Genomic DNA, 27,336 nt, shown 5'->3' with positions numbered 1-27,336 from the left:
TTTTAATTTTTTCTTGTTACATGTGACTTTAAGCATAATTTTCATGTTCTCTAAAGAAATCTTCATGTTCATATGTTTTGTCCATTATTTAATTTTTTGGTCCTATATTTTTCACTTTCATAGCTTTTATATATTAGAAATATTTCTCTTTATCTGTGATATACATTTTAAAACTTGTTTCCAAATTTGTCATTTGTCTTTTGAATTTAAAAATATAGGTTTTATTATGTTTTTGTCATGACACTTTTTGTAGCTTATTTTTTTCTTTTATTGCCTTTAGAATTTGAGTGTTAATTAGAAACCGCATTGCTACATCTAAGAAATAAAGTATTTTTCCAAGTTTACTCCTAGTATCTATATGGTTTCCATTTTTATGCTCATATCTATTATCCATTTGAAGTTTATTTTCAGCTATGGTGCAAAGCATGGATTAATTTTATTATTTTTCCAAATAGAACTTTATTGATCCACTATTATTTTTTAATTTTTACCCAGTGACATATAGTGCCACATTTTAAATACAATCTCAGTAAGGAGTCTATTTTTAGATCCCGTGTTCTGTTCTAATTGTCAATTTATTCTTGTGGTAGAACTACATTTTTAAAATTATAAACTCTTTAATAATATTTTAGTATCTGATAAAGTTTTTTACCTCTAATCACTTCTTTTTCACATTTTCCTTACTACAGTTACATGTTTATTCTTCTAGGAAAGATTTAGAATGCATTTGTTTGATATCAAAAAAGATGGTAATCTATTTATTAATATCACACTAAATTTACAAATTAGCTTAGGTGAAACTGATGTATTTGTGATATTGAGATCTTATATGAAAAGCAAGTGATTTTTTCTACATGTTAAAGTACAATTTGGGACTTTCAGTAGTAATCTGAAATTTAATTACATAGATTTGCACATCTTTCCTAAGTTTACTCCTAAGTTTTCATCAGTTTTGTTTCCTATTACAGATGTAGTTTTCTCCTTAATTATATCTTCAAACGCATATGTGAATGCTATTAATATTTGTATATTAATTATATATCATGCTACCTTAGTGATTTTTTTTACTATTTGAATTTAGATTTCCAAGAATATTACTATTATATAATTTGCACAAAGATCTTTTGCCTTTTTACTCAATCAATAAATAAGCCTTCTTATCTAATTGTATAAAATGTCAACATTGCAGTGTCAAAGAAAATATAATGTTAAAATATTTATATTAAATAGTAAGGGAGATAGTGGCCTTCCCTGGAGTCTCAGTAGTAAAGAATCTACATGCCAATGCAGGAGATACGGGTTCCATCCCTGGTTTGAGAAGATATCCTGGAGAGAGAAATAGCAACTAACTCCAGTATTCTTGCCTGGGAAATCCAATGAACAGAGAAGCCTGGCAAGCTATAGTCCATGGGGTTGCAAAGAGCTGGACATGACTGAGGATGCTATATATATATATATATACACACACACACACACACACACATACACATATATAGATACAGATATATGGGTGTGTAAGTTTGTATGTATACCGAATATTTTTGAGTATTTTTATGAAGAATGCATGAATTTTTGTCACAGTAATTTCAGAATCTGTTGAGATTTGTTATATGGTTGCTTTTCTTACAACTAAGGTGAATTATATTAATGGGTTTCTAAAACTGAACCATTTTTGTACTCAGACTATATTCAACCATTATGTATTATTTTCTTAATTTCTTTATTAAACTATTCATTCAAATTTCATTTAAGATTTTACATTAATATTTACAAATGATATGAATGTATAGTTTTCTTCTCTGATACCTTTATCATATTTAGGATTCAATATTATAAGTTCATCCAGAAATAATTTGAAATTTTTATTACATTTGTTAAGCTATAGGATAAGTTATATAGCATTGTGATCACTTGATCTGTGAATTCATCAAGGCATGATGTGGTTTGTGGTGGAACAATTTATTATAAATTTCCATGTTTCTTCTATAGGAATGAGTCTAAATTTTCTTTCTCTATCAGGGTCAATTCAACTAACTTGAATTTTCCTACTGTATTATCCATTTTATTTTCATTTTCAGTTTTCATATGAGGTTGTATAAAATAATCTCATGTTTTCTAATTTTCCAGTTCATTGGTTATCTTTACCTTCATAATTATTATTTTATATATTTACCATCTCTCTTGAGTCAGTTGGCTAATGGTTGTCCATTTTGTTAATTTTTTCAAAGAATCACCATTTAGCTTTATTCATTAGTTCTACTATTTTTTCTTTACTTTTATAATGTCTGCTTTTGTCCTAGTTGTTTCCCTTATTCTGTTGCTTTTGGTTTATTACTTTTTTTACACTTCTTGGAGTGGGAAATTTCATTCCCCTCTCTTTATCATATATTATTGATATAAATATTTAAAATGTGAATTGTTTGTTTTCTACCTTAAATGTACCTTATATAATCTAATACAGTGTTTCATCAGTGTTTTTAAATAAATTCTACAATTTCAATTTTTTTTAACAGTTATTTAATATCCAAATGGAAAAGCTTTTATATATATGCTAATTCAGATGCTGCAAGATTTGAGCAAAAGTTTTTAACTCATCAACCTATATGTAAAATTTATGTTTCCTGTTATATACAGAGGGATAAGAGCACCATCCTTTCATGTGTGTGGGGGTGGGGAGGGATGGATAGGTATGTGTATATGTGTGTCTCTCCATGCATACATATCATATATGTAACAATGCCTACTATTAGCTTGGCAGTATTATACAATGATATAACTGTCTGATAAAATTTCACAACTCTGTTGGCTAACTGTCTCAAAACCAATTGCCCCACAGGACCCTGCAGATTGTTGCATATCAGGTATATTGTTAAATAAAAAGATTATAATATATTGTTAAAATATTAATGAAAAGCAGAAAGCATGGGGTAATGGAAAGGTCATTTTAAGGAGAATTCAGGTAAATCCTAGTTGTGTTAGTTTGAGAATTTAGGCAAGTTACTTGAATTCCACAAAACTAATTTCTTCATCTATTAATGTGTAGGTTTATTATATAAGCAATAACATCAACTTTGCTTTCAAAACCAAAAATCTATATTCTATTACCTGATCCTTTGATAAGTGATATATCTGTACATAAAAGCATCTTAATACACACCAGAAGCTTACAAAACAATTATTCTCATTTGCCTCTGTCACTCAGAAATTAGCAGTAATTGTTTAAATGAATAAAGCAGGGACAAAATAGATCCAGCTGGTACCAAACCTTCTTTAATCATTGTTTTCAACTTTATTTCCAACTGACCTTTAAAGTCTGCCCAGGAAGAGTGAAATTGATTGAAAAGGGACTCATCCCCTTCTTCCCTCTACAACTGTTTTCGGAGTTGTTCACGAAAAATGGCACTGAGGGAAAGTCAGGGGATGGAAGAAGTATGTATAGGGCAATAAATCCATGAAACAAAGCTTTAAATTTGGTTTGGACTTTTTAGAATGATTTAGAACTGACCATGTCCATGACCATCAAAAGTAAATTTATGTGAAAGAATATGATTATTAAAAATCATAACTCCCAATTCATTCTATAGCAATAAATGCCCAGAGGCCAACATTATTATTATTGTTTGACAAATGATTTTTTAAACCTGTTTCAATATGACTTTTCTTAACCACTGCTCCCTGAAACAATTCTTTGCAATGGTTGTCTGTGTTTCCAAGTACAATGGTGATTTATCTCAAAGCCCACTTTTGCTTATCATCTCTACTGCTAACACTCCTGTCCACATCACTCTCCTTTCTTGCCTAGATTACTGAAACAATCATTCAACTGATCCCCTTGTTTTGGCCCTTGTCAGGAGCTCTGGCTATTTTTCATAATGCAGCCAGAGTCATCCAGTTAGAATTGAAATCAAACAGATCATTTAATTTCTCTTCTCAGAATCCTACAGCAGTCTCTTCTCTTTCAGAATAGAAATGTAAATCCTTCCAGTTTTTACAAGACTTATGAAGTTTTAGCTCAGCTGCTCTCTAACCTCATCTTCTGCTACTCTCTACCTTGCTCATTCTGTACCAGCCACGATGATGTGCTGTTTCTTTCTTTTAACTTTTCAAGCACTTTCCCATCTCATCTCATTTTCATCTGCAATTTCCTCTCCCCAGAATGCTCTTTACAATTATGCACATGGTACATGCTGCTCTCCCACTCTTTCAGGTCCTCCTTAAATGTTACCTTAATATGTAAGATATTCTCAGACCATTAAAACATAAAATAGCAACACCCTCCTCTCTAACTCTGGGACATTTATCTCTCTAGCATTTACACAAATTAGCTTACTATCCCCACCTCCATTTTAATTTTGCTTGTTTTTTATTTGCTGGACATTAGTTCCATGGGGCCAGAGAATTTTGTTTACTGGTATATCCACAGTGCCTAAAATTGTCCCTGGCACTAGTATACGGTCACATAAATAAATGGATATTGAGCAAATTAATATAAAAAAGAAATCCAACTTTGGACTTTGTGATTTTGTTTGCTAACGTGCAATAAGAAATAGCTCATCTCCTATAAAATGTATACTCCCTTTAGGCATTTCCACTGCGTTTAATCATGCCCACACTGCAAAATGTCAGCTATTACCTTGTCCACTTGACACGTCACATTTTGGAATTTGGGAGCAGTAGCCAACTCGGATGTTTGGATCAGTGGTAAAACACCACGGTGACTCAGCCCCATCTGGATTTCGGCAATAATTTTCTCTTAGGTCCCTATTGAGAATAAGCATGTTAATGTAAATTGCCAGGGTTTCTTACATTGGTGAAGTCAGTGTTATTACATTTCTAGAATCCCAGAATATATGCATTCTATAAATACAACTCTACATTTTAGATTTGGGATAGTTTTAACAATTTAGACTTCAATATACACAGCCGACACTGCCCACATTACTGAAATAAATGCTGTCAGATGTCAGAATTCTTTTACTTCCACAGACCTGGAGTTTCACACAAATACTACTGCTTCATGAAAAAGAGAAATAATACCACTTCATTATTCTCACTCATTTTTAAGACTTTGACTCTCAACTGTTACAATTTTTAAAGTCTGGTCTTACTCATTGTATTATCATGGATCATAGATAATGTAGAAACAACATTCTCTTTGCAGAAGAAAGACTATTATAATTAACAGTCTTTAATTACTCTTGTTAAAAATGAAGTTCTACCTATTCAAACATTTGCCACGAAAAAAATATTTTAAATTCTGTATTTCTTTGATTTATTTAATTCACCACATAGATTTCTTTTAATTACAAAGTAGTTCTTTCTTGATTTAGAGATATTACCTGAAATTTTATATTTCTGTAAAATTAAGGCCTAATTACAATATAGAAAACCTACCTATAGAAAAAGTTGTCAACATAGCACACGTACTTCCTTTATTTTGTCAATAATATAGTTAGACATTTGGAGCTTGTGATAAGGAAAAAGTCTAAATTAATATTATCTGTAGGTAAAAGGATTTTACCTTTAATACAAAGTTCACATTAAATAAAATAGGGAGTTCATGATTTGTTCCCCTGATAGTGCTCTCTAATTTGAAGAAAGTGTGTACTTTCTTTCCATAGATCTCTCTAATAATTTAACAAAATTAATATTCATTCTATAGGAAGGTATGCTATTTCACTTAGGCCCAATTAAAAATACGACACATTTAATACTAATCAGTTGGCCATTAGAAACTGAAAACCATTTTTTAAAAAAGCCTGAGTTTGGTTATAAAATCAACAAGTAATAGTTTATCAAGCCAAAATAGGTCCTGACATAAACTATGTTATTTAAGGTTGTAAGAACAGTGAGTGCCAATAGATTTGACCATTCTATAGCAAATGTTCTTATTTATAACCCACATTTAAACCTTTACTCTTCTTATAAAATCATAAAATTATTAACTGGAGAAATGAAGAAAATCTTTTCTTCTAACTAGTTTATACTCAAATTTTAAAAGATTATGTCAGTACAATATATGTGCACTGAATTTTATATAAAGTGTATAGAAATTTGCAATTTTAAATGAATAATTGCTTAGTTAACTTTGAGTTGTAATTTAAGGCAAGATAATTAAACATATATCTAAGGCTATCAAAAAACTTAAAGTTCCCCTTTTATAATCTATATCTAGAAGCACCTCATTAATCTAGATTAAACCAAAAAGTCATGGTTTGCTCAAATATTTTTTCTAAGTTTATTCACCTCACTTGAAGAATCAGTTACAACTATTGAAACAAACTAATGATTGTATGATTCATGTACATCATCACAGGCCGTATTTTTTAGTTATAGTGCTTTAAAAATCGTCATTTGTAAGGAATCTGAGTACTGGGGCAAACAGTGTTTGGTACAACCAGAGACACCTGACTAGAACTCCATTCTCTGCTAGCCCACGAACAGTAAATGCATCAGTACTCTGAGCAAAATGATGCATCAGATTTTATGTGTTTAATAACACAACTCACTTTTTGTTTTTTCATATTTATGTTTATCTTGACCAAATAACCAATTAAGAAAGAATAGCTTGGTGGTTGTGGTGGTTTTGTCACTAAGTCGTGTTTGACTCTTGCAACTCCATGGACCGTAGCCCATGATACTCCAGGCAAGAGTAATGAAGTGGGTTGCCATTTCATTCTTCAGGGGATCCTCCCAACCCAGGTATTGAACTCAGGTCTCCTGCATTGCAGGCAGAGTTTTTACCCACTGAGCTACAAGGGAAGCCTTCCCCCAAAAAAGAATAGCTTAAATTCCAATAATATATAGCAACTAAACTTTTGATCATTTTTTATTGTGAAACGTGTGGATTCAATTTCTGTAATGAATTTCTGTTTCTTACAGATGAGGTTAATTTGGTTCACATACACAATCTTGAGTATTGCCAGTCATTAGAAGTTAACCAGAAGTGTGCATGGCACTGATACTGTCTTCTTTGTCTCTCTTAACTATCCTTTTCTCATTTTCTTTGTTCTCTCTACTTTTATGTTTATTTCTGAGGTGTCAAACACCTCAGGGTGTTTGGGTCAAAAATAGAGTGAATTGCTGTGAAGAAAATGAGGGAAATAAACAGAGTGGCAACAATACATTTATTATAAAATAATTTTTAAAATACAACAGGTGAATATTTAGTATCTAAGCAAAGAACTCTGAATTGGTTAAAAAAAATTTAAATTATATAAAAAACCATAAACTATATCCCCTCTCCAGTGAATGGGCCAACTAATGTTCATAGTTCTCCATCTTGAAATGTTAAGCCCTCTTATTAAAAGTCAGTTACATAAAGCCAATATATGTTATTTATAGGTGCTATTTCAGCAAAGCCACTATGAATGACACGTGTGTTATAAATTTTAAAAGCAATCATTTTATGTTCCTAATAACAAGGTGGACAATTTAAAAACACATGGCACTGTGGCTGTCCAACAAAATTCAAGTGGTGAAGAAAAGCAGCCATGGGGAAGAACATAACAAGTATATAACTGATATTCAAGGGCGGTTTCTTCAGCTTGATTCATCTATACAATTGTTTTACTTCCCTACTTGCTAAATAAAATGTTGAAACAATAAAAAAATTTCATATAAAACTATAAATTTTTTTTCAAGGCTGAAATCTCATCAGTTTACAATGTTGACTTAAGGTATGCCTTGTAATCTCCCCTCAAGTTAATATGAAAATTTAAGGAAGCACTAGTTTGAACGTTTCCTGGTTATTGTTACCACTAATTTGTTCATTAAATAGACCTGCAAGAACAAAGCTGTGATCAGAAACCTAAAGATGTGTTTCCCAAAGCATGGATGGTACATCAACCATCTGATTCAGAATCAGCAAGAGTGGTTGCTAAAATGTATTATTTGAGGTCCAAATTTCAGACCTGAAGAATCAAAAATTTGGGGTGGATGTATCTGCCTTTTAATTGCTAAATTTTCCCTAGGCACACTAAAGTTTAAGGATCACTAACATAGAAATTAGTAAAAATCAACCATTCTGCCTACTGAAATTTATAATTTCCCTAATTTACTCACTTGCACTTGAAATTTTCAGGAGTTATGTCATGCTGGTGAGGATACTGGGAATCCCAACGCTGACAGGGAATTCCATTCCAAATGGTATTGATGGTGCCCCGGTAACCTTCTCCTTGACCTTGAATGCATTCAGTCGTTTGCATAGGGACATCTGTGTCATTCATAGTACTGTGGGCTATTGGTAAAAAGAAATATAAATTTAAATAAAATAATTTAGTTTTTCATCTACCTCTTAGAGTTCACTTGCATTTTATTTGTAGGATTTTCTGTCACATAAGTTTTTACAATAATTGAATGAAATAAAAAATTCAGTTTATCATTATTACTATCTCATTCAACCAAAAGGAGGATTAAAATGGTGGACTCAACTTGTTGACATTTTAAAAATACTGCTTGCCTCTAAGCAGATTTATTTATTGCCTTTTTGTTTGTCTAATTTCGGTGCTTACCATACCTGATAAAGATCCTGAAAATCTCAGTAAGAAAATATTTAAAGTACAAAATTAAATTTGTAAAACTTGAGCTCTCTCTTTGTCTTAAAATATACTCACTTATACAAAATATAACTCAAAGCATTCTGGAGCAACTAAAATTCATATACCTTCTCAAAACATGCATGAAAATGTTTATGTTTCCATGTAAACTCACCAGTTACCTTTAACCTAAATGGTTATTCAAGATGCCTCTGGATAAAACTCAAGTTGACACTGTCTAGGATAGTTTAAAAAGTGAATAAATGTCTTTTATTCATCTATTCTGGAATTTGATGTCTCATTTCTCCAAAGGAGAGGTCAGAATTAGACATGTCTTCAGAGGCTAGGGATGTGTATAAAAATGTAATATATTTAACAGTGTAACTACTTTAAAAGTGGCTCTTTAGCTTCATTTTTAATTTCTTTCTTTCTTGCAAATAATTGTTACCTTATGTGGCTGAATGCTTTATTTCATCGAGTTCCTTGCAAAGGTAGTAGAGCCTAAGTTTGGAGTTGTTCTATGAAGCTTTGTGAAAAATAAGGATTAATTAATGACCATCTCAACCACTAGAACATTTTAAACACAAATTTTCACAAACTGCTCATTTAGTAATTTTTCTTTAAAAAAAAACTTCTTCAGCTCATCTTAAAATGTGTTATTTCTTATGCATCTGCTTTAGGGAATAGAAATGCAGCTTAGAAACATCCTAAATTAAAAAGAAATCCAAATGGACATGAGAAAATGTCCACAGATTGACCCATAAAATGGACATTGAGAGTGGATGACTTAGAAATTAGTATCTGTTGATATTGGCAATGTATATTGATTCAGAGGGCTTCCCTCATAGCTCAGTTAGTAAAGAATCTGGCTGCAATGCAGGAGAGCCCAGTTCGATTCCTGGGTTGGGAAGAGCTCCTGGAGAAGGGAAAGGCTACCCACTCCAGTATTATGGCCTGGAGAATTCCATGGACTGTATAGTCCATGGTTGCAAAGAGTTAGACACAACTGAGCAACTTTCACTTCACTTCATTGATTCAGGAAGAACAAAAATTTTGAACTGAGAAATTATTTGTATAGAAGTTCATACTATTTAAGTTCATTATGATTTTAATACTACCTGAAGTTCTTTGATGAAATAGAAAATATTAAATTTCATAGATTCTGAGGGTTAGAACTATATTTCATTAAAACAAATGCTACTAAGCTATTTTTTCTGATAATGTGAGTGGATTGTTAAATAATTTGAGGAGATTGGGTATGTGCCGGAAGTCTTTAAAGGGTGACAAGTCTAAAACAGGTACTGACATATACATCTAGTTATAAAACTATGGTGTGAACAAAGACAAAAGGAATGTCCCCAGGAATCTGTCACTTCATTAGCTTAACATTTTAAGAAGAAAACTTTTGATCCCCCACTTCTTGGACACAAGCTCCTGGGCAGTAAACTTGTGACCTCAGTCAGGTCTCAGATTACTGACAATGGCAAGAAGGTCAGAGTTAGGAAAGCCAGAGCAAAAACACCTCCTCTACTCTCATGGACTTCATTGCCTGACTTGGGTACTACAGCTCTCGTACTTTCCTAGTTATGTGTGTGTGTTGTTTTGCGTGTTAGTGATCCATCCTTCTCAGTATCATTTTGGCACTATGAACTTGCAACTGAAGAATCCAGGCAGCCAGGGCCACCTTTGGCTAGATAATGGGCCTTGCACGCCCATCAGAGGTTAACACACTCTACTCCTTGTACTCCACTATGATTGTGTAGACACCAACCTAAACAATGAAAAAAGAGGAATGATAAAATTTAAAAGCTAGTAAAAGATAAATATTTTTCTAATTTGAGGTTAAGTTTTCAAATCTTTGGAGTCCTGGTGAAAAGAATTATCTATATTACAAAAACTCTAAGTCAAAGAAAAGACTACCTGTATAAGAGTATGGAGGAAAATATTTCTTTGCTGATCAATGCATTAAAATTTCAGTGTCAAGTTCAGAGACCTGAATTGTTTTACTGACCTTGCACCTCAACTGCAGAGGTTCCCAGAAAGTTTTAAAGAATTTGTTTTCACTTTAACTATCATAAAATCCTCATTTGAACAATTATGCTAAATATTTTTTCTGAACTTTTATTATTATATTTTAAAAATGATATAAACTTATTATAACGAGTCACTATTGGACAGGGAGGCCTGGCATGCTGTGATTCATGGGGTCGCAAAGAATCGGACACGACTGAGCAACTGATCTGATCTGATCTGATTATTCACTAAAAGACAGTGTAATTTAAAATGGTTAGATTAAAAACTAAATTTTTGGATTTGGATTAAATAATTGGATTATTGAACAGATTCTAATTTGGAGGATTATTGAACAATTTCTAATTTTGAAATTATAAAAATTTATAGAATACAAAGAATTTTTGTACACTAGTAAAAATACAATATTGTACAGAATAAATATAATTTCATTAGGTCTTGTTATAAACTGAAAATTTGTGTCTTCCTCAAATTCATATGTTATGGTATTAGACAGTGGGGCCTTTGGCAAATGTTTAGATTGTAAGAGCAGAGCCCTCATAAATGGGATTATAAAAGAGATCCTGCAGAGCTCCCTTGCTTCTTCTACCATATGAAGACACAGGGAAGAGTTAGCCACCTATAAACCAGGAATCAGCCCCTCTAGATACCAAACCCGCTGGCACCTTGACCTTGGACTTTCAGCCTCCAGATCTATGAGAAATATGTTTCTGTTGTTTAGAATCTACCAAATCTATGGTATTCTCTTATAGCAGCCTGAAATAAGTCTGGCCCTATCAAGATGTAAAGAATATAAATAATATTATTGTTTTTGACTCTTATTTTAACAAGCATCTGTAGCTTGCATTCTAAAGGCGATCAGTCCTGGGTGTTCATTGGAAAGACTGATGCTAAAGCTGAAACTCCAGTACTTTGGCTATCTCATGCGAAGAGTTGACTCACTGGAAAAGACCCTGATGCTGGGAGGGATTGGGGGCAGGAGAAGAAGGGGACGACAGAGGATGAGACGGCTGGATGGCATCACCGACTCAATGAACATGAGTTTGAGTAAACTCCGGGAGTTGGTGATGGACAGGGAGGCCTGGCATGCTGCGATTCAGGGGTCGCAAAGAGTCGGACATGACTGAGTGACTGAACTGAACTGAACTGAACTTTGAAATATTTAACCTGAAACAACTTGATGATTTTACTTATTGTGATGTTTTAACTCAGTAGAAATATTTCTTGTGATTTAACTACAAACTATCAATATTTATGTAGTATTTTTATTTACTTAAAAAGTACCCTCTGAAGTCAGTATTAATCCATTTCAGCTGCTAGAAGAGGCCCCATAAACAAAGCTACAGAATTCTGATGGCAATGTATAGAATAAATAATATAAGCAAAAAAAGATATATTAGTACAACAAGGTAACTACATAGCTTTCATTAATTAGTAACAGTTATTGTGAGACTTTATGCAGCTATTTAATAAATAATATCTGAGGGGGACCATGAATGATTTGTCCATAGACCATTTAACTGATATAAATGTTTGATCTCTGCCGCCTACATGAATACTTAGGATTCAAACAAAAGGAATTATTCCTGGTCTGCAATAAAATAGACTCCCTCAGCTGTCCTACTATATAAACATCAAAACTTGGAGCAAAAACAAAACAAATGTTTCATGCTATTTGATTTGAAAGGGCTGTTAAATGTTGGGAAATCTATTCTTTTGGATTTAATACTTAAACATTAGACCTGAATAAGGGAAGGCTTTGAAGAGTCTCCAGTGGCCTAGCAAAGTATTAAAGAAGCACAGAAACACCCCCAGTATCAGCTGAAGATTATCAAGTTTAGCCAAAGCAACATGTTTTTAAAATATTGCATCTCAACATCCACAAATTTTTCTGCAAGTATGTCTACCAGGCTTACACCGAAAATACCAGGAACTCTTCTGAGAGTTTCTAACAAATAAAACATTTTGCCAGGGGTGTAAGTAGTAGTCACCCTTTGGAAGCAGAGGCAAAGATATCTGTATGATCCTCAGTGGCCTATGAGTGAAGGAATGTTTTTCTTTGATGACTGACACAAAGTTTTCTATTTGGAAATGCTTTAAGAAAAAAAAAAAACAAAAAAAAACAAGCTATTGAAAAATTTCACTGTCTTGCTAGAACATGATCAAATACAATGGGTGTCTCTTGGAACATTAATTTCACTTTGCTGGTATGGATGTGCTGTGATCTTATTATTATACTATTTGGTAGAGAATTTTAAGGTCTGAATTGATTTTTTGACAGAATTAACATTAATTGTTATGTAATTGCTAGGAAAGCCCTCTTGCCTCCAAGACAATGTATAATAAATTGACCCTTTTTCTCTGTTAAAGGCTAGTCGAGTCCTTCCAGAGAGGCCACAAGGCCCTGACAGAGGCCTGTGAAAGGCAGTGGAGAATGTGAGTACACACATATGTAACAGAAAGCCACACCCAGGGCTCCATAACTTTTACATGGACAATTAATAAATCCACATTTACAGTCCCCTTAGCCCGCCAAAAAATCTGGATTTCTTAGTGGTGACAAGCTATTGTGTTCTCTTGCCTATAGCTAAGAACAAGTTGCTTCAAAAGCCATTGGCTAAATACCTGATTATTCTTAGAATAATTCAACCCAAACTACTTCTTATTCCCAGCTACTGAAGAGCAATTGAAATGCAGGATTTACTTTACGATGGTCCCTGGATATTTAGAACAATGTGTAAAGCTACTCTCCCGTCATCAGACTTCTGCTCTTTGGGCCGCAAAGGGCAGGATAAGGCTCAATGTAAATTTAAAGAGCTCCTTGTTTTAAACTGTTGTGAGAGAATAGTATAAAGACCTCCAAAACACAAACCTCAAATTGCTTCCATGTTTTCTTTCCACGTGAACCTGGAATTCATGTCTGAAACTTTTCCCTGGACTTTATCCAATTCTTTTCTGTTGTAAACTGCTCAGGAGACAAGACTTTCATGAAAGGTCTTCAATTTTATTCTCTTATTCCTTAGAAGATGACTTGGAAAAGACCTCCAGTACAAGGTCTTTCCCTTGAGAAAGGATATTGATAGCAATTTTTTCCTGACACTGAATTCAATGAGAGGACTATATTTCTATGAATCTCTGTTCTGGCCTTGAATTAATTAATAAAATTTAGACAAATAATTAGCTTTCTTTAAGAAAGAAAATGATTTGCTAAAGTCAGTTTCCCAACACACAAAGACATGAAATTTTAAAAGGTTATATATTGATGCCAATGTACATTGGTTACTAGGAGAAAGGATTCTTTTAATTTAGTACCAATGGCAACATATCTTCTCAAGTCACCATAACAAAATAAAACTGGGTGGCTTAATCAACAGTAATATATTTTCTTATAATTCTGGCAGCTATAAAGTCCAAGATTAAGGTGGTAACCAGTGATTCCTGGTGAGAGTTCTATTCCTGGCTTGTAGATGTAGGTATAGACATACCCTTTTGGTATGTCCTCATATTGTAGAGAGAGAGATTATGCTCATCTCCTACTTTTAAGGCCACAAATCCTATTGTTTTAGGATCCCATCATTATGCTTCATCATCCTTAATTGTCTCCTAAGAACCCAACTCCAAATGCAATAAGGGTTTAAACTTCAGCGTATGAATTTTGAGTAGAACACAAGTCAACCCATAATGATAATTTTGATAGAAATCTTAGCTATCAGAGATCTGCCTAGGCCACATTTCTGCAGTGGGGAGCTGTTCAAGTATAAAGTTTCAGTTATGCAAGATGAGTAAGTTTTAGAGATCTATGATATGACAGAGTAACTATACTTGACAATACTGTGTTATATACTAAACAATTGTTAAGAGAGTACGCCTCAAGTTGTGTTCTTACCAAACACACACACACAAAGGCAAGGGAAGTCAGGAGGAAACTTCTGAAGGTAATTAATATGGTTATTATCTTGATTGTGGAGACAGATTCATAGGCATATGTTCAAAGCTATCAAACTGTTCATTAAATATGTGATGTTGTTAAACATCAGTTATAGCTCAGTAAAGCTCTTAAAAATATAAAATGGCTCTGGACACTTATATATCAGAAGTTTAAAAAATAAACGGGAAAAGAAAAAGGAGGCGAAAAAATAGGGAGGACGTCACAAGCTTTGTTTGTTTTATTGAAGGAAAACCCATCAAGACAAGCAGCAAAGGAGCAAAACTAGCTCAGGGAAGCATGAAGTCTGACAGTGAGTTGAAGTGATGGGAAGAAGGTAAGAAGCAAATCTTCCTAGTTGGAAATGTTTGGGGAAAGCCTGTTTTTTATACATGAAAATCAAAATACATAGAATAAATTCCAAGAGACATTAAAAGAAAATGAAAAACTACCACTGATTAGGAAAGGAACAGTCATTCACTTAACAAAGACTTGTTGAACTCCTATCACAAACAAGGCAATGTGGTAAGTCTCTGGGATACAAAAAAAGACATAGTCCTTACTCTTTTGGAGCTTAAAAATTTTGATAGAGAGAGCTATTAACCAAATAGCTTCAAAAATAAATGTGGAAACCAAACTCTGAGAAGTACATGGAAGGAGAGGTTTCTGTTGCTATAAATATACAGTAAGGAATTTGACCCAGTCTGGGAAGTCAAATGAAGAAATGATAACTGACTTGAAATTTGTACAATGGGTAGCTGTCAATTAGGTTAGGAAGGAAGAGAACATTTTTTAAGGCCGAGGAGATGGCAGGGGTTGAAGGAACTATAATGAGAATATGGAAGATATGAGGCATAGGAAGAAACATATTCTGGCTGGTACAGAGAGCATGGAGAGACATGTATATGAGGCTGGAGAGTCGGGTGGAGAAGTAAAAGATGGTTTTGTTTTGTCTGTGTCCTAAGATCAAAGGCAGTGACTGCAGAGTTTTAAACTGGTGTGTGTGTGTGTGATGTGCTAGGCATAGGGAATTATATATTCAGATTTTTTTTTTTAAATAGTCTATTTGCCAAGTAGAGAAGAAGTTGCAGGGGAAAAGCTTGTGAACATGGATATAGCTCCACTCAGAAGTCCATCCGAATGTTCAAGAAAGTTCAAAAAAATAATTCTTAGATAAAAGTGATGAAGTGAAATGGAGATTTGAGAGCTACATAGAAAATAAAATTTACAGGCCTTATGATGTATCAAATGTGAGACATGAAGGAAAGAGCATGTTTAGAATTATTTTAAGCTTTTGGATTTTAAACTGTGTAAATGGTGGTATCAGTCATGCAAAAGAGAGCGTACAAAGCAGATTAGACCATCTTACAGGATAAATGAAGAAAGTCCGAGAGAAAGATAATAAATGATAGAAGTCTCCAAGAAGGCAAGTTGCTGGTGATGAAGGGTGGGAACAGATATACAACAAGTATATCCTAATTAGAGTATTTTTATGGGACATCAGCCTTACATGTCTGACATGGAGCAGAAAGTTCTCAGAGGGATACCTGGCATTCCGGAGATCTTTGCAGGAATCTAGGAATTCAAAACTGTTTTCATAACCATGCTAGAATGCCACTTGTCCTTTTTACAGTGGTATATCCAGGTGCACTTTGATGTATGATATCCCAAAAGACTGAACGCAGAAGCAAATACAAGACACTCAGCTATCTTCTTACAATTAAGGTAACATTAAAGAAATTTACAAAAAAAAAACCTAAACCATTATTAGCATTTTTCTATTTTTCTGAAAAAAGTTATTTTTCCTTTAAAATGTTATATTTATTAACACTGAATGAGCTTATTATGTCTAATCAATTAATAAATGTTTTTAATTTATGTTTTAATTTCCAATACATTAGATATTGACTCATGTAACTCACTCAGACAATTTGGTGTTCTCAATAATGTGTAAAGATATCCTCAGTTTAATTGATTTAAATAATCAATGGGATACCTAAGGGACGTCAACCACATCATAAGGGACATAAACCACAAGTTAGTTTTTCAGTTGCCGAAGAGCTACTAAAATTCACTTCAGAGAAGCACAATTAGTCCCAACAAATATTTTATTTCTCTCTGAAAAGCATGAACTAATACATAAAACAAACTTACTCAGAATACAGAGTTATTGTTATAGGGAAAAACCATTAAAAAATAAGTATTTCATTTAAGCACTACATGGGACCTCCAATCTTACTACATGTTTGCAGTGTTTTAAAATTCTTGGAAGTCTGTTAAAGTTATATCGCAGAGTATGTGTAGGCTGCTGTCATCTGGGGAGAAATCACCTTTTGAAGAATATGGTGTGAAGGCGGACTGACAAGGCCTCTCCCAGAGCAGCCTGGTACACATGTGTCAGGTGTGAACTTTCACTGATACACTGATTTCAAGATGAGAAACTCAGAAGCAAAGTGACAATTATAAATTTATAGTTCATTCAGCTTTTTAACAAATAAGAGGAACTGAAAGCAGTGTTCAGAACTTTGGCTCTGGTGTAAAAACTCCATTATCAAGGCATTCATCTTTTACTTTACTAGTTTATGCTAAAATTATGAAATTGCAATTTTATCATAGACTTTGCTCTGTTTTGTTCACTTCTCTATCCCCAGAATCTAAAAAAATGACATATAAGAGCTACTCAGTAAATATTTGTTTAATGAATTCTATACAAAAGGGGCAAATACCCCTCTTTATGCTCTCTCTACAGTGGCAACCCACTCCAGTACTCTTGCCTGGAAAATCCCATGGATGGAGGAGCCTGGTAGGCTGCAGTCCATGGGGTCGCTAAGAGTAGGACACGACTGAGCGACTTCACTTTCACTTTTCACTTTCATGCATTGGAGAAAGAAATGGCAACCCACTCCAGTGTTCTTGCCTGGAGAATCCCAGGGACGGCGGAGCCTGGTGGGCTGCAGTCCATGAGGTCGCTAGGAGTCGGACACGACTGAGCAACTTCACTTTCACTTTTCACTTTCATGCATTGGAGAAGGAAATGGCAACCCACTCCAGTGTTCTTGCCTGGAGAATCCCAGGTACAGCGGAGCCTGGTGGTCTGCTGTCTATGGGGTCGCACAGAGTTGGACATGACTGAAGTGACTTAGCAGCAGCAGCAGCAGCAGCAGCATGCTCTCTCTATGCTTCCTCGGAGTGCTGCTATGTCCAAGGCTTTTGATTTCAGTATTCACTTCTGATTTTGCATGACATTCATGGAAGATTGAACTTAAATATGCTTTGAGCACTGACATGAAGCACCTGCATCTCAATATAAACAGAACCAAACTTAATATCTTTCTCCTCAAATTTATTCCTCTTAAATATGCATCATTTAATCAACTTAGGAAAAAACCTTTAGACTTTACCTTTTCCCTATCTCATTTCCAAGTTGATACAACTTGTCATTATATATGGGATGCTTTATATCATCATTATATACTTGAACTCTTTAATATTGTTCACATCCTTCTTCACCTTGTTATTGTCACTGTTTACTGCCTTAGTTCACATTCTCTTTCTTACTTTACTGTTAAAATAAGCTCTTATGAGATGCACTTGCCTCCTTGTTCAACACTATGCTGCTGCTGCTGCTAAGTTGCTTCAGTCGTGTCTGACTCTGTGCGACCCCAGAGCCAGCAGCCCACCAGGCTCCCCCGTCCCTGGGATTCTCCAGGCAAGAACACTGGAGTGGGTTGTCATTTCCTTCTCCAATGCATGAAAGTGAAAAGTGAAAGTGAAGTCACTCAGTCGTGTCCAACTCCTAGCGACCCATGGACTGCAGCCCACCAGGCTCCTCCCTCCATGGCATTTTCCAGGCAAGAGTACTGGAGTGGGGTGCCATTGCCTTCTCCACAACACTATGCTAACCACCCAGAATATATAGTAATTCTTATGGATCAATTCAGTTCAATTCAGTCGCTCAGTTGTGTCCAACTCTTTGCGACCCCATGAATTACAGCACGCCAGGCCTCCCTGTCCATCACCAACTCCCGGAGTTCACCCAAACCCATGTCCATCGAGTCGGTGATGCCATCCAGCCATCTCATCCTCTGTCGTCCCCTTCTCTTCCTGCCCCCAATCCCTCCCAGCATCAGAATCTTTTCCAATGATTCAACTCTTCGCATGAAGTGGCCAAAGTATTGGAGTTTCAGCTTTAGCATCAGTCCTTCCAATGAACACCCAGGACTGATCTCCTTTAGAATGGATCAGTAGTCTTCAAATGTTGGCATTTTTTTGTTTTTGGTTTTTGCTCTTGTTACTAAAATTATTATGAAAAATTACTTCTATTCCCTCTCATGTTTTTAAGTTGCCATCTACATTTTTATGCTGTTTAAATAGCTGCAAAAGATGTGATTTCTAGCATGTTTTAATTATTGACAGTTTTAAAACAAAAAATTGTATATCACTCTTTTGAATGGATTTAAGGTTCTCTAAATACCACGGGGATTTATATCTACCTTTTTCTCGATAAAATGTACATTATCAAGTTCTTTGTCTCATCAAATCATTTTCCATTCCACTTTAACCACAGGATGTTACTTTAGTGTAATGTATTTTATGTTGGAGAGTATGTATGTATGTCTTTTATTGCTCATTTCTCATACTTTGCTGAAAGATTTTTATATATTTAAATCATATAAAAATCTCTTGTGACTACAAAATTCTGAGACAAATACACACTAAACACATGCACAGGCACAAATGTACAAATACTACACACATATATATGTGTGCATGTTATGAATTGTTCTTGCTGTTTAAATGCTAAGTCATGTCCAACACTTTGGTGACAGCATGAACTGTAGCCCACCAGATACCTGTGTCCATGGGATTCTCCAGGCAAGAATACTGGAGTGGGTCGCAGTTTACTTCTCCAGGGGATCTTCTCAACCCAGGGATAGAACCCACATCTCCTGCATTGTGGGCCTATTATGTGCATTATGGATTGTTGTTCAGTTGATGAGCTGTGTCTGACTCTGCAACTCCATGGACTCCAGCACGCCAGGCTTCCTTGTCCTTCACTATCTCCCGGAGTTTGCTCAAATTCAAGGCCACTGAGTCAATGATGTTATCTAACCATCTCATCCTATGCTGCTGCCTTCTCCTACTGCCCTCAGTCTTTCCCAGCATCAGGGTATTTCCCAGTGAGCTGGCTTTTCACATCAGGTGGCCAAAGTATTGGAGCTCCAGCTTCAGCATCAACCATTCCAATGAATATTCAGTGTTGTTTTCCTTTAGGATTGACTGGTTTGATCACCCCGCTGTCCAAGCAACTCTCAAGAGTCTTCTCCAGCACCACAATTTAAAAGCATTGATTTTTTAGCACTCAGCCTTCATGATGGTCCAACTCTCACATCCATAAATGACTACTGAAAAAACCATAGCTTTGACTATATGGACCTATGTCAGCAGAGTGATGTGTCTGCTTTTTAATACACTGTCTAGGTTTGTCATGGCTTTTCTTCCAAGGAACAAGCATCTTTTAATTTCATGTCTGCAGTCACTGTCCGCAGTGATTTTAAAACCCCCAAACATAAAATCTCTCAGTGCCGTGACGTCATTGGACTGGATGCCATGATCTTCGTTTTTTGAACGTTCAAATGTAAGCCATTTTTTTCACTGTCCTTTTTGACCCTCATCAAGAGGCTCTTTAGTTCCCCTTTGTTCTCTGCCATTATTGGTATCATCTGCATATCTCCTGACAATTTTGATTATAGCTTGTGATTCATCCAGCCCAGCATTTCACATTATGTACTCTACATAGAAGTTAAATAAGCAAGGTGACAATAAACAGCATTGAGCTACTCCTTTCCCAGTTTTGAGCCAGTCCATTGTTCAGTGTGTCTGGTTCTAACTGTTGCTTGTTGACCTGAACACAGGTTTCTCAGGAGGTAGATACGGTGGTCTGGTATTCTCATCTCTTTAAGAATTTCCACAGTTTGTTGTTATCCACATAAAGATTTTAGCATAGTCAATGAAGCAGATGAAGATATTTTTTTGGAATCCCTTTGATCTTTTTATGATCCAGCAGATGTTGGCAATTTGATCTCTGGTTACTATGCCTTTTCTAAATCCAGCTTGAACATGTGGAAATTTTTGGTTCATGTACTGTTGAAGCATAGCTTGAAGGATTTTGAGCATTACTTTGCTAGTATGTGAAATGAGTACAATTGTACGGTAGTTGAAACATACTTTGGCATTGCTTTTCTTTGGGGTTAGAATGAAACTGACGTTTTCTAGTCCAGTGGCCACTGCTGAGTTTTCCAAATTTGCTGGCATATTGGGTGAATTTTAACAGCTGCATCTTTCAGGATTTGAAATAGCTCAGCAGGAATACCATCACCTCCACTAGTTTTGTTCATAGTTCAGTTCAGTCACTCAGTCGTGTCCGACTCTTTGCGACCCCATGAATCTCAGCACGCCAGGCCTCCCTGTCCATCACCAACTCCCGGAGTTCACTCAGACTCACGTCCATCGAGTCAGTGATGCCATCCAGCCACCTCATCCTCTGTTGTCCCCTTCTCCTCCTGCCCCCAATCCCTCCCAGCATCAGAGTCTTTTCCAGTGAGTCAACTCTTCGCATGAGGTGGCCAAAGTATTGGAGTTTCAGGTTTAGCATCATTTCTTCCAAGGAACACCCAGGGCTGATCTCCTTTAGAATGGACTGGTTGGATCTCCTTGCAGTCCAAAGGACTCTCAAGAGTCTTCTCCAACACCACAGTTCAAAAACATCAGTTCTTCGGCACTCAGCCTTCTTCACAGTCCAACTCTCGCATCCATACATGACTACTGGAAAAACCATAGCCTTGACTAAACGGACCTTTGTTGGCAAAGTAATGTCTCTGCTTTTCATTATGTTCATAGTAATGCTTCCTAAGACCCACTTGACTTCACACTCCAGGATATCTGGCTCTAGGTGAGTGACCAAATCATCCTGATTATCTGGGTCATTAAGACCTTCTTTGTATAGTTCTTCTGTGTATTCTTGCCACCTCTTCTTAATATCTTCTGCTTCTGTTAGGTCCTTACTCTTTCTGTCCTTTATTGTGCTCATCTTTGCATGAAATGTTCCCTTGGTATCTCTAATTTTCTTGAAGAGATCTCTAGTCTTTCCCATTCTGTTTCCCCTCCCCACCCCCCACCCCCATTTCTTTGTATTGTTCACTTAAGGCTTTCTCATCTCTCCTTGCTATTCTCTGGAACTCTGCATTCAGTTGGTATATCTTTCCCTTTCTCCTTTTACTTTCGCTTCTCTTCTTTTCTCAGCTATTTGTAAGCCCTCCTCAGACAACAACTTTACCTTCTTGCATTTATTTTTCTAGGGGATGGTTTTGGTCATCACTTCCCATACAATGTTATAAACCTTTGTCCATAGTTTCTCAGGGACTCTGTCTACCAGATCTAATCCCTTGAATCTACTTGTCACCTCCACTGTATAATCATAAGTGATTTGATTTAGGTCATATCCAAAACTGGTTTTCCCTTTTTTATTCATTTTAAGCCTGCAGTTTGCAATAAGGAGTTCACGATCTGAGCCACAGTCAGCTCCAGGTCTTGCTTTTGCTAACTATATAGAGTTTCTCCATCTTCGGCTTCAAAGAATGTAATCTGTCTGATCCATGTGTAGAGTCGTCTCTTGTGTTGTTGTTTGCTATGACCATCATGTTCTCTTGGCAAAACTCTGTTATCCTTTGCCTTGCTTCATTTTGTACTCCAAGGTCAAACTTGCCTATTATTCCAGGTATCTCTTGACTTCCTACTTTTGCTTTCCAATCCCCTATGATGAAAAGGACATTTTTTTTTTTCCTGGTGTTAGTTCTAGGAAGTGTTGTAGGCTTTCACAGAACTGGTCATCTTCCACTTCCTTGGCATCAGTGGTTGGGGCATAGACTCGGATTACTGTGACTTGAAAATTTTGCCTTGGAAACAAACCAAGATCATTTTGTTGTTTTTGAGATTGCACCCAAGTACTGCATTTCAGACTCTTGTTGATCATGAGGGCTATTCCATTTCTTCTAACAGATTCTTGCCAGCAGTAGTAGATATAATGTCATCTGAATTAAATTTGCCCATTTTTGTCCATTTTAGTCCACTGATTCCTAAAATGTTGATGCTCACTCTTGCCATCTCCTGCTTGACCACTTCCAATTTACCTAGATCCATGGACCTAACATTCCACGTTCTGTGAAATATTGTTCTATGAATATGTGTCCCATATATTCCTATGAAATATTACATCATTAGACTTTACTCTCACCATCAGGCACATCCACAGCTGAGTGTTGTTTCTGCTTTGGTCCAGCCTCTTCATTATTTCTGGAGGAATTTCTCCACTCTCCCCCATTAACATATTGGACACCTTCCGACCTAGGGGGATCATCTTCTGGTATCATATCTTTCTGCCTTTTCATGCTGTCCATGGGATTCTTGAGGCAAGAATACTGAAGTGGTTTGCCATTCCCTGATCCAGTGAGCCACATTTTGTCAGAACTCTCCACCATAACCCATCCATCTTGGGTGGCCTTGTACGCCATGGCTCATAGCTTCACTGAGTTACACAAGGCTGTGATCCATACAATCATTTTGATTAGCTTTCTGTGATGGTGGTTTTTGTTCTGGAGGCTGTGAAATTAAAGTTCTTACTTCTTCTGTCTGCCTTCTGATGGATGAGAATAAGAGGCTTATGTAAACTTCCTGATGTGGGGGAAACTGAGTCTTGTTCTGGTGGGCAAGGCCATGCTCAGTAAATCTTTAGTCAAACTGTCTTTGGATGGGAGTGCTGTGCTCCCACCCTGTTAGTTGTTTGGCCTAAGGTGAGTCCTAGAGTGTATAGGCTCTATGGTAGGGCTACTGGCAACCTCCAAAAAGGACTTATACCCAACACATGCCTCCCAGAACTGTTGCTTCCTGTGCCCCTGTCCCCGCGGCAGGCCACTTCCAACCCATGCCTCTGCAAAAGACCCTCCAACACACAGGCAGGTTTGGCTCAGTCTCTTGTGGGGTCACTGCTCTTTTCCCCTGGGTCCTGGTGTACACAAGATTTTGTGCCCTCCAAGAGTCTCTGTTTCCCCCAGTCTTGTGGGAGTTCTGGAATCAAACCCACTGTCTTTCAAAGTCAGATTCCCTGGGGAGTCCCTTCGCCAGATTCCCTGGTTGGAAAGTCTGATGTGGGGCCTAGAACTTTCACAACAGTGTGAGCAGTTCTTTAGTATTATTGTGATATTCTTTGGTATTATCTGTTATGGATGGAGTTATATAATTATTAGCAGTATGTAGATGATAAACAGCATGAATACATAGTATTTTCAAAGGTCTCTTTGTTTAGTGTCCCCAAGATTTTCACACCCAGGACAATATACCCCATTAATATTCAGGTAGGACTGACAGTTTACCTTTTTTCAGTACAGTAGCAAGAGGCAGTTGTCAGCGGACAGGTAGGATATTGAATTTGATTGACCCCTTAGCAACCCATGCACCTCAAGCAAAAGATTTTGAGAAAGAATTCATATGGAAAAAGAGGAGCTGAAATTTGAGGCTTTTAACCTATTCATGTCCTTAAATCCCTAGGACAGGCTTTGTGTTCCGCTGGGTTTCATGCACACTGATTTGGAAGCTATTGTTCTAGATAACGAACAAGATAAGATCATTCTCCCTGCTTAATTTTTCAGTGTTTGTCATGGCAACTAGCTGGGATACTCTTAGATTCTACTTCATCTGCCTCACATTAATCTAATTTTCTCATCTCCTTACATTTCTCTGTCTTTATCACATCCTTATCTATATCAACCTAATTACCATGTCATGAATATTGCAGTCTGCGCCACTGATCATGTCTTTGCACACATTTCATCACTGGCCTACCTAATCACAGCCATTTTGAGATAGAGATTATTGTTAATAGATGGAAAGCACCTTTCAGTAGATGTTAAATAAATAATAGCAGTTATAATTTTCTTATACAGTTGTTATATAATAAAACAAGAGTTTCAAAATCTGCCTTCAACTTTAGAGAAGACAAATGACACAATCATAAACTCTATTCTTTTCTTCAAACATATTGAAAGCTCAGAATGAATTCAAGCAGTTGAGACTGAGAGATAACCAGAGATAGCCAGAGAGATAACCCAAGAATCAAATGATATAAGTAATACATAATAAACCAATATTCTTTTACAGCCAGTGCATATAAACATGTGTGTGGTATACAGGATTCTAATATAGCCCTTAAGATTTCTGCCCACTGATGTATGTTCTGTAACCCCCTCCCCTCTAGTATGGGTATAACTTGTGAATAGCCACTTGGGAAATCCACTTCTGTAATTAGTTTATGTTGTACAACAAAAGTGAGGAGATTTTTTTTAGATGTAATTAAAGTTCCCAATCAGTTGACTTTAAATTAATTAAAGGAAGACTTCCTTGGGTGGGCTGACCTAATGAGGTGAGCTCTTTAAAAGGGTGCAGAGCTTTCTGTATCAAATCATACACAGGGTGAGGGCAAAAACTGACCAGTTATTTTTCAATCATTGTCCCCAATAAACATATACAATTTTCCCAGGAAAAATAAAACACGGTTATTTTTGCCTTTCACAACTCTGTGTTAAGATGAAAGAAATTACATAGAAGCGCTAAAAGATATAATTTCCTAACAGGTCCTTTTGAAATTCATCCCTAGTGCAGAATCTTGGAGAAAGTTGGCTTATAAAATTTTAATAACTTTGAAAAAAAATCTTGGTAAATAAATGAAAGAGGGCGCAGACATCAGAGGTTCAAAGTAACAGAAAGCTATGCTATTGGTCTTGGAGAAGTAAACTGCCATATTTTGAAGAGGGCCATGTGGAAGAAAACATCAGGGAGTTTCTAAGAGCTGAGCAGCTTAGCACTACAACCACAAGAAACTGAATTGGAATGGGGACACTCAATCTTAGATGAGATAGTATGTCTGGTGGGCACCAGGATTCTGGCCTTGTGAGATCCTAAGCAGAGAACACACCTGTTTTATGCCTTGACTCCTGTCCCACAGAAAACTTGAGATAATACATATGTGTTACTTTAAGCTACCAAGTTTCTGATAATTTGATAGTTTCTGATAATTTGTTATATAGCAATAGAAAATTAATACACAATTGAAACCATTACCAATTTTCTTAGTTTTTCATTGTAGGCTTATATGTACAAGACAAAATATCTGGAAGAAAGTATCTGTTACATTTTCCAGAATTCCTAAATGCCAGTTTATTTCACTAATTTTGATAAACGTATAGTCTCTCTATATAAGTTTACAAACTAAAACTTAAAATATTTTAAAAGTATTCCCAAACCCTTAAAATAATTTTATCTTAACTACAATTGATCCTTGAACAGCATGGATTTGAACTCCATAGGTCCATTTATATGCTGGGTTTTTCCTATGGTAGATGCTATTACCTATTAGTACTACAAGATCCCACAGTTGGTTGAATTCACAGACACAAGGGGAGCCAGGAGAGTCAGTGCCACCTAATCATCATGTTGTTTAAGGCCCAAATGTATAGAGGGTTGGTTCACAAATTCTACCACCATTTTCTTGGAATTAGCATCCTATAAACACCACCCTCTGTTTAATAAATCCATCAGAATTGTTGCATGTTGTATAAATAGTCAACTCTGGACAGAAGAGAAAAAAAAAAAAAATCTACCTAACAGAAGTGTCATATTCATTGTATTTTTTTTCCTCTCCCAATGTCTTTTAAAAATAGCCAATCTTGCGCTTGCCAGTTGAAAGGTGAATGTGCCAGTCCATATGCATGTGTGTGTGTGTGTATGTGTGTGTGTTACTACTGGTCTCATTCCAGAGACAATTTATGAGTGCCTAAAACACACACACACACACACACACACACACACACACAAGGAAGGGAAACTATTGGTTTATTGTACCTGCCTGGTCTAGATAATAAACAGATTAATAACATTTAAAAAGTCAATGAGTTGCACTAACCCAATCTATACAGAGAAACACCGTAACAAAAATCATCCTTTATTTTAAAGGACCAAACAGATGGTTCAGTTTCCTTGGAACATTGAGAGCCTTCCAGATTCTGCAGTTATTTCACATATGCCAGACATGTCTCTTTTCTATGGGTTTTATTTGAGTCGTCCAAAACATTTCTTTTTATTAGCAGCTTTAAGTGGAGAGATATTTACCTTGGCAGTATCACAGTGTAGATAATACTGAATAAGTTTGTTCAAAGAAACAGTCTCATCATGCCAATCTAAGGAAATATGCAAATCCCTATGCATAGCCTAGTAATTGTATATTTATCATTTGGTGTGCTGGCACCTGATTATCTGTCTTTATATTTTTCTCTCCATATATACATATTTTTATATTAGCAAGACAATTTATAACATGATTACACTTACTACATTTTGCAATTCTACTGATTTGAAAGCATTTTAGGATCTTGTTGAAAAAAATAAGGCTTCTTATACACAGAAATAAAAGCATATCTACATCTAATTATTATCCAGGATAATTTTAGAGAAGAATAAAAATGTGTGAGCTAATGAAGAAGAGGACCAAGTGTACAGATTTAAAGAGATATCACAAAGCAAGTAAGAAAAGAAGCCTTTATCATAAACTCAGGAGAGTAGGGTAAAGGCCAGGATGCAGAAGGGCTATATGACTGCTAAAATACAAGGTGAAAGAGAATGCAGGCTGTGCACAAGGACAGCCAGAGTGGTGAAAATTAGCTGCTAGAGATTAAAGATGTCTGTAAGAATCTTCTATCAGACTTAGTTTTCTGCATTGCCGCCTCTATCATTCAC

General features: G+C 35.8%; 1 protein-coding gene across 1 annotated transcript in view; it reads right to left on the bottom strand.

Moving 5' to 3' along the window:
- The window catches only part of HGF (hepatocyte growth factor), an 81,915-nt gene that overhangs the window by 25,731 nt on the left and 28,848 nt on the right, over nt 1–27,336 (bottom strand). Inside the window, exons 9-10 of the mRNA XM_055589463.1 lie at nt 8,065–8,239; nt 4,634–4,761 (exon numbers count right to left, since the gene is read on the bottom strand). Of these exons, the coding sequence (XP_055445438.1) occupies nt 4,634–4,761; nt 8,065–8,239 (303 nt within the window). The remainder of the gene's footprint in view (nt 1–4,633; nt 4,762–8,064; nt 8,240–27,336) is intronic.

This window comes from Bubalus kerabau, chromosome 8, assembly GCF_029407905.1.
Source record: "Bubalus kerabau isolate K-KA32 ecotype Philippines breed swamp buffalo chromosome 8, PCC_UOA_SB_1v2, whole genome shotgun sequence".
NCBI lineage: Eukaryota > Metazoa > Chordata > Mammalia > Artiodactyla > Bovidae > Bubalus > Bubalus kerabau.
This window is presented reverse-complemented; position numbering and strand designations above follow the sequence as displayed.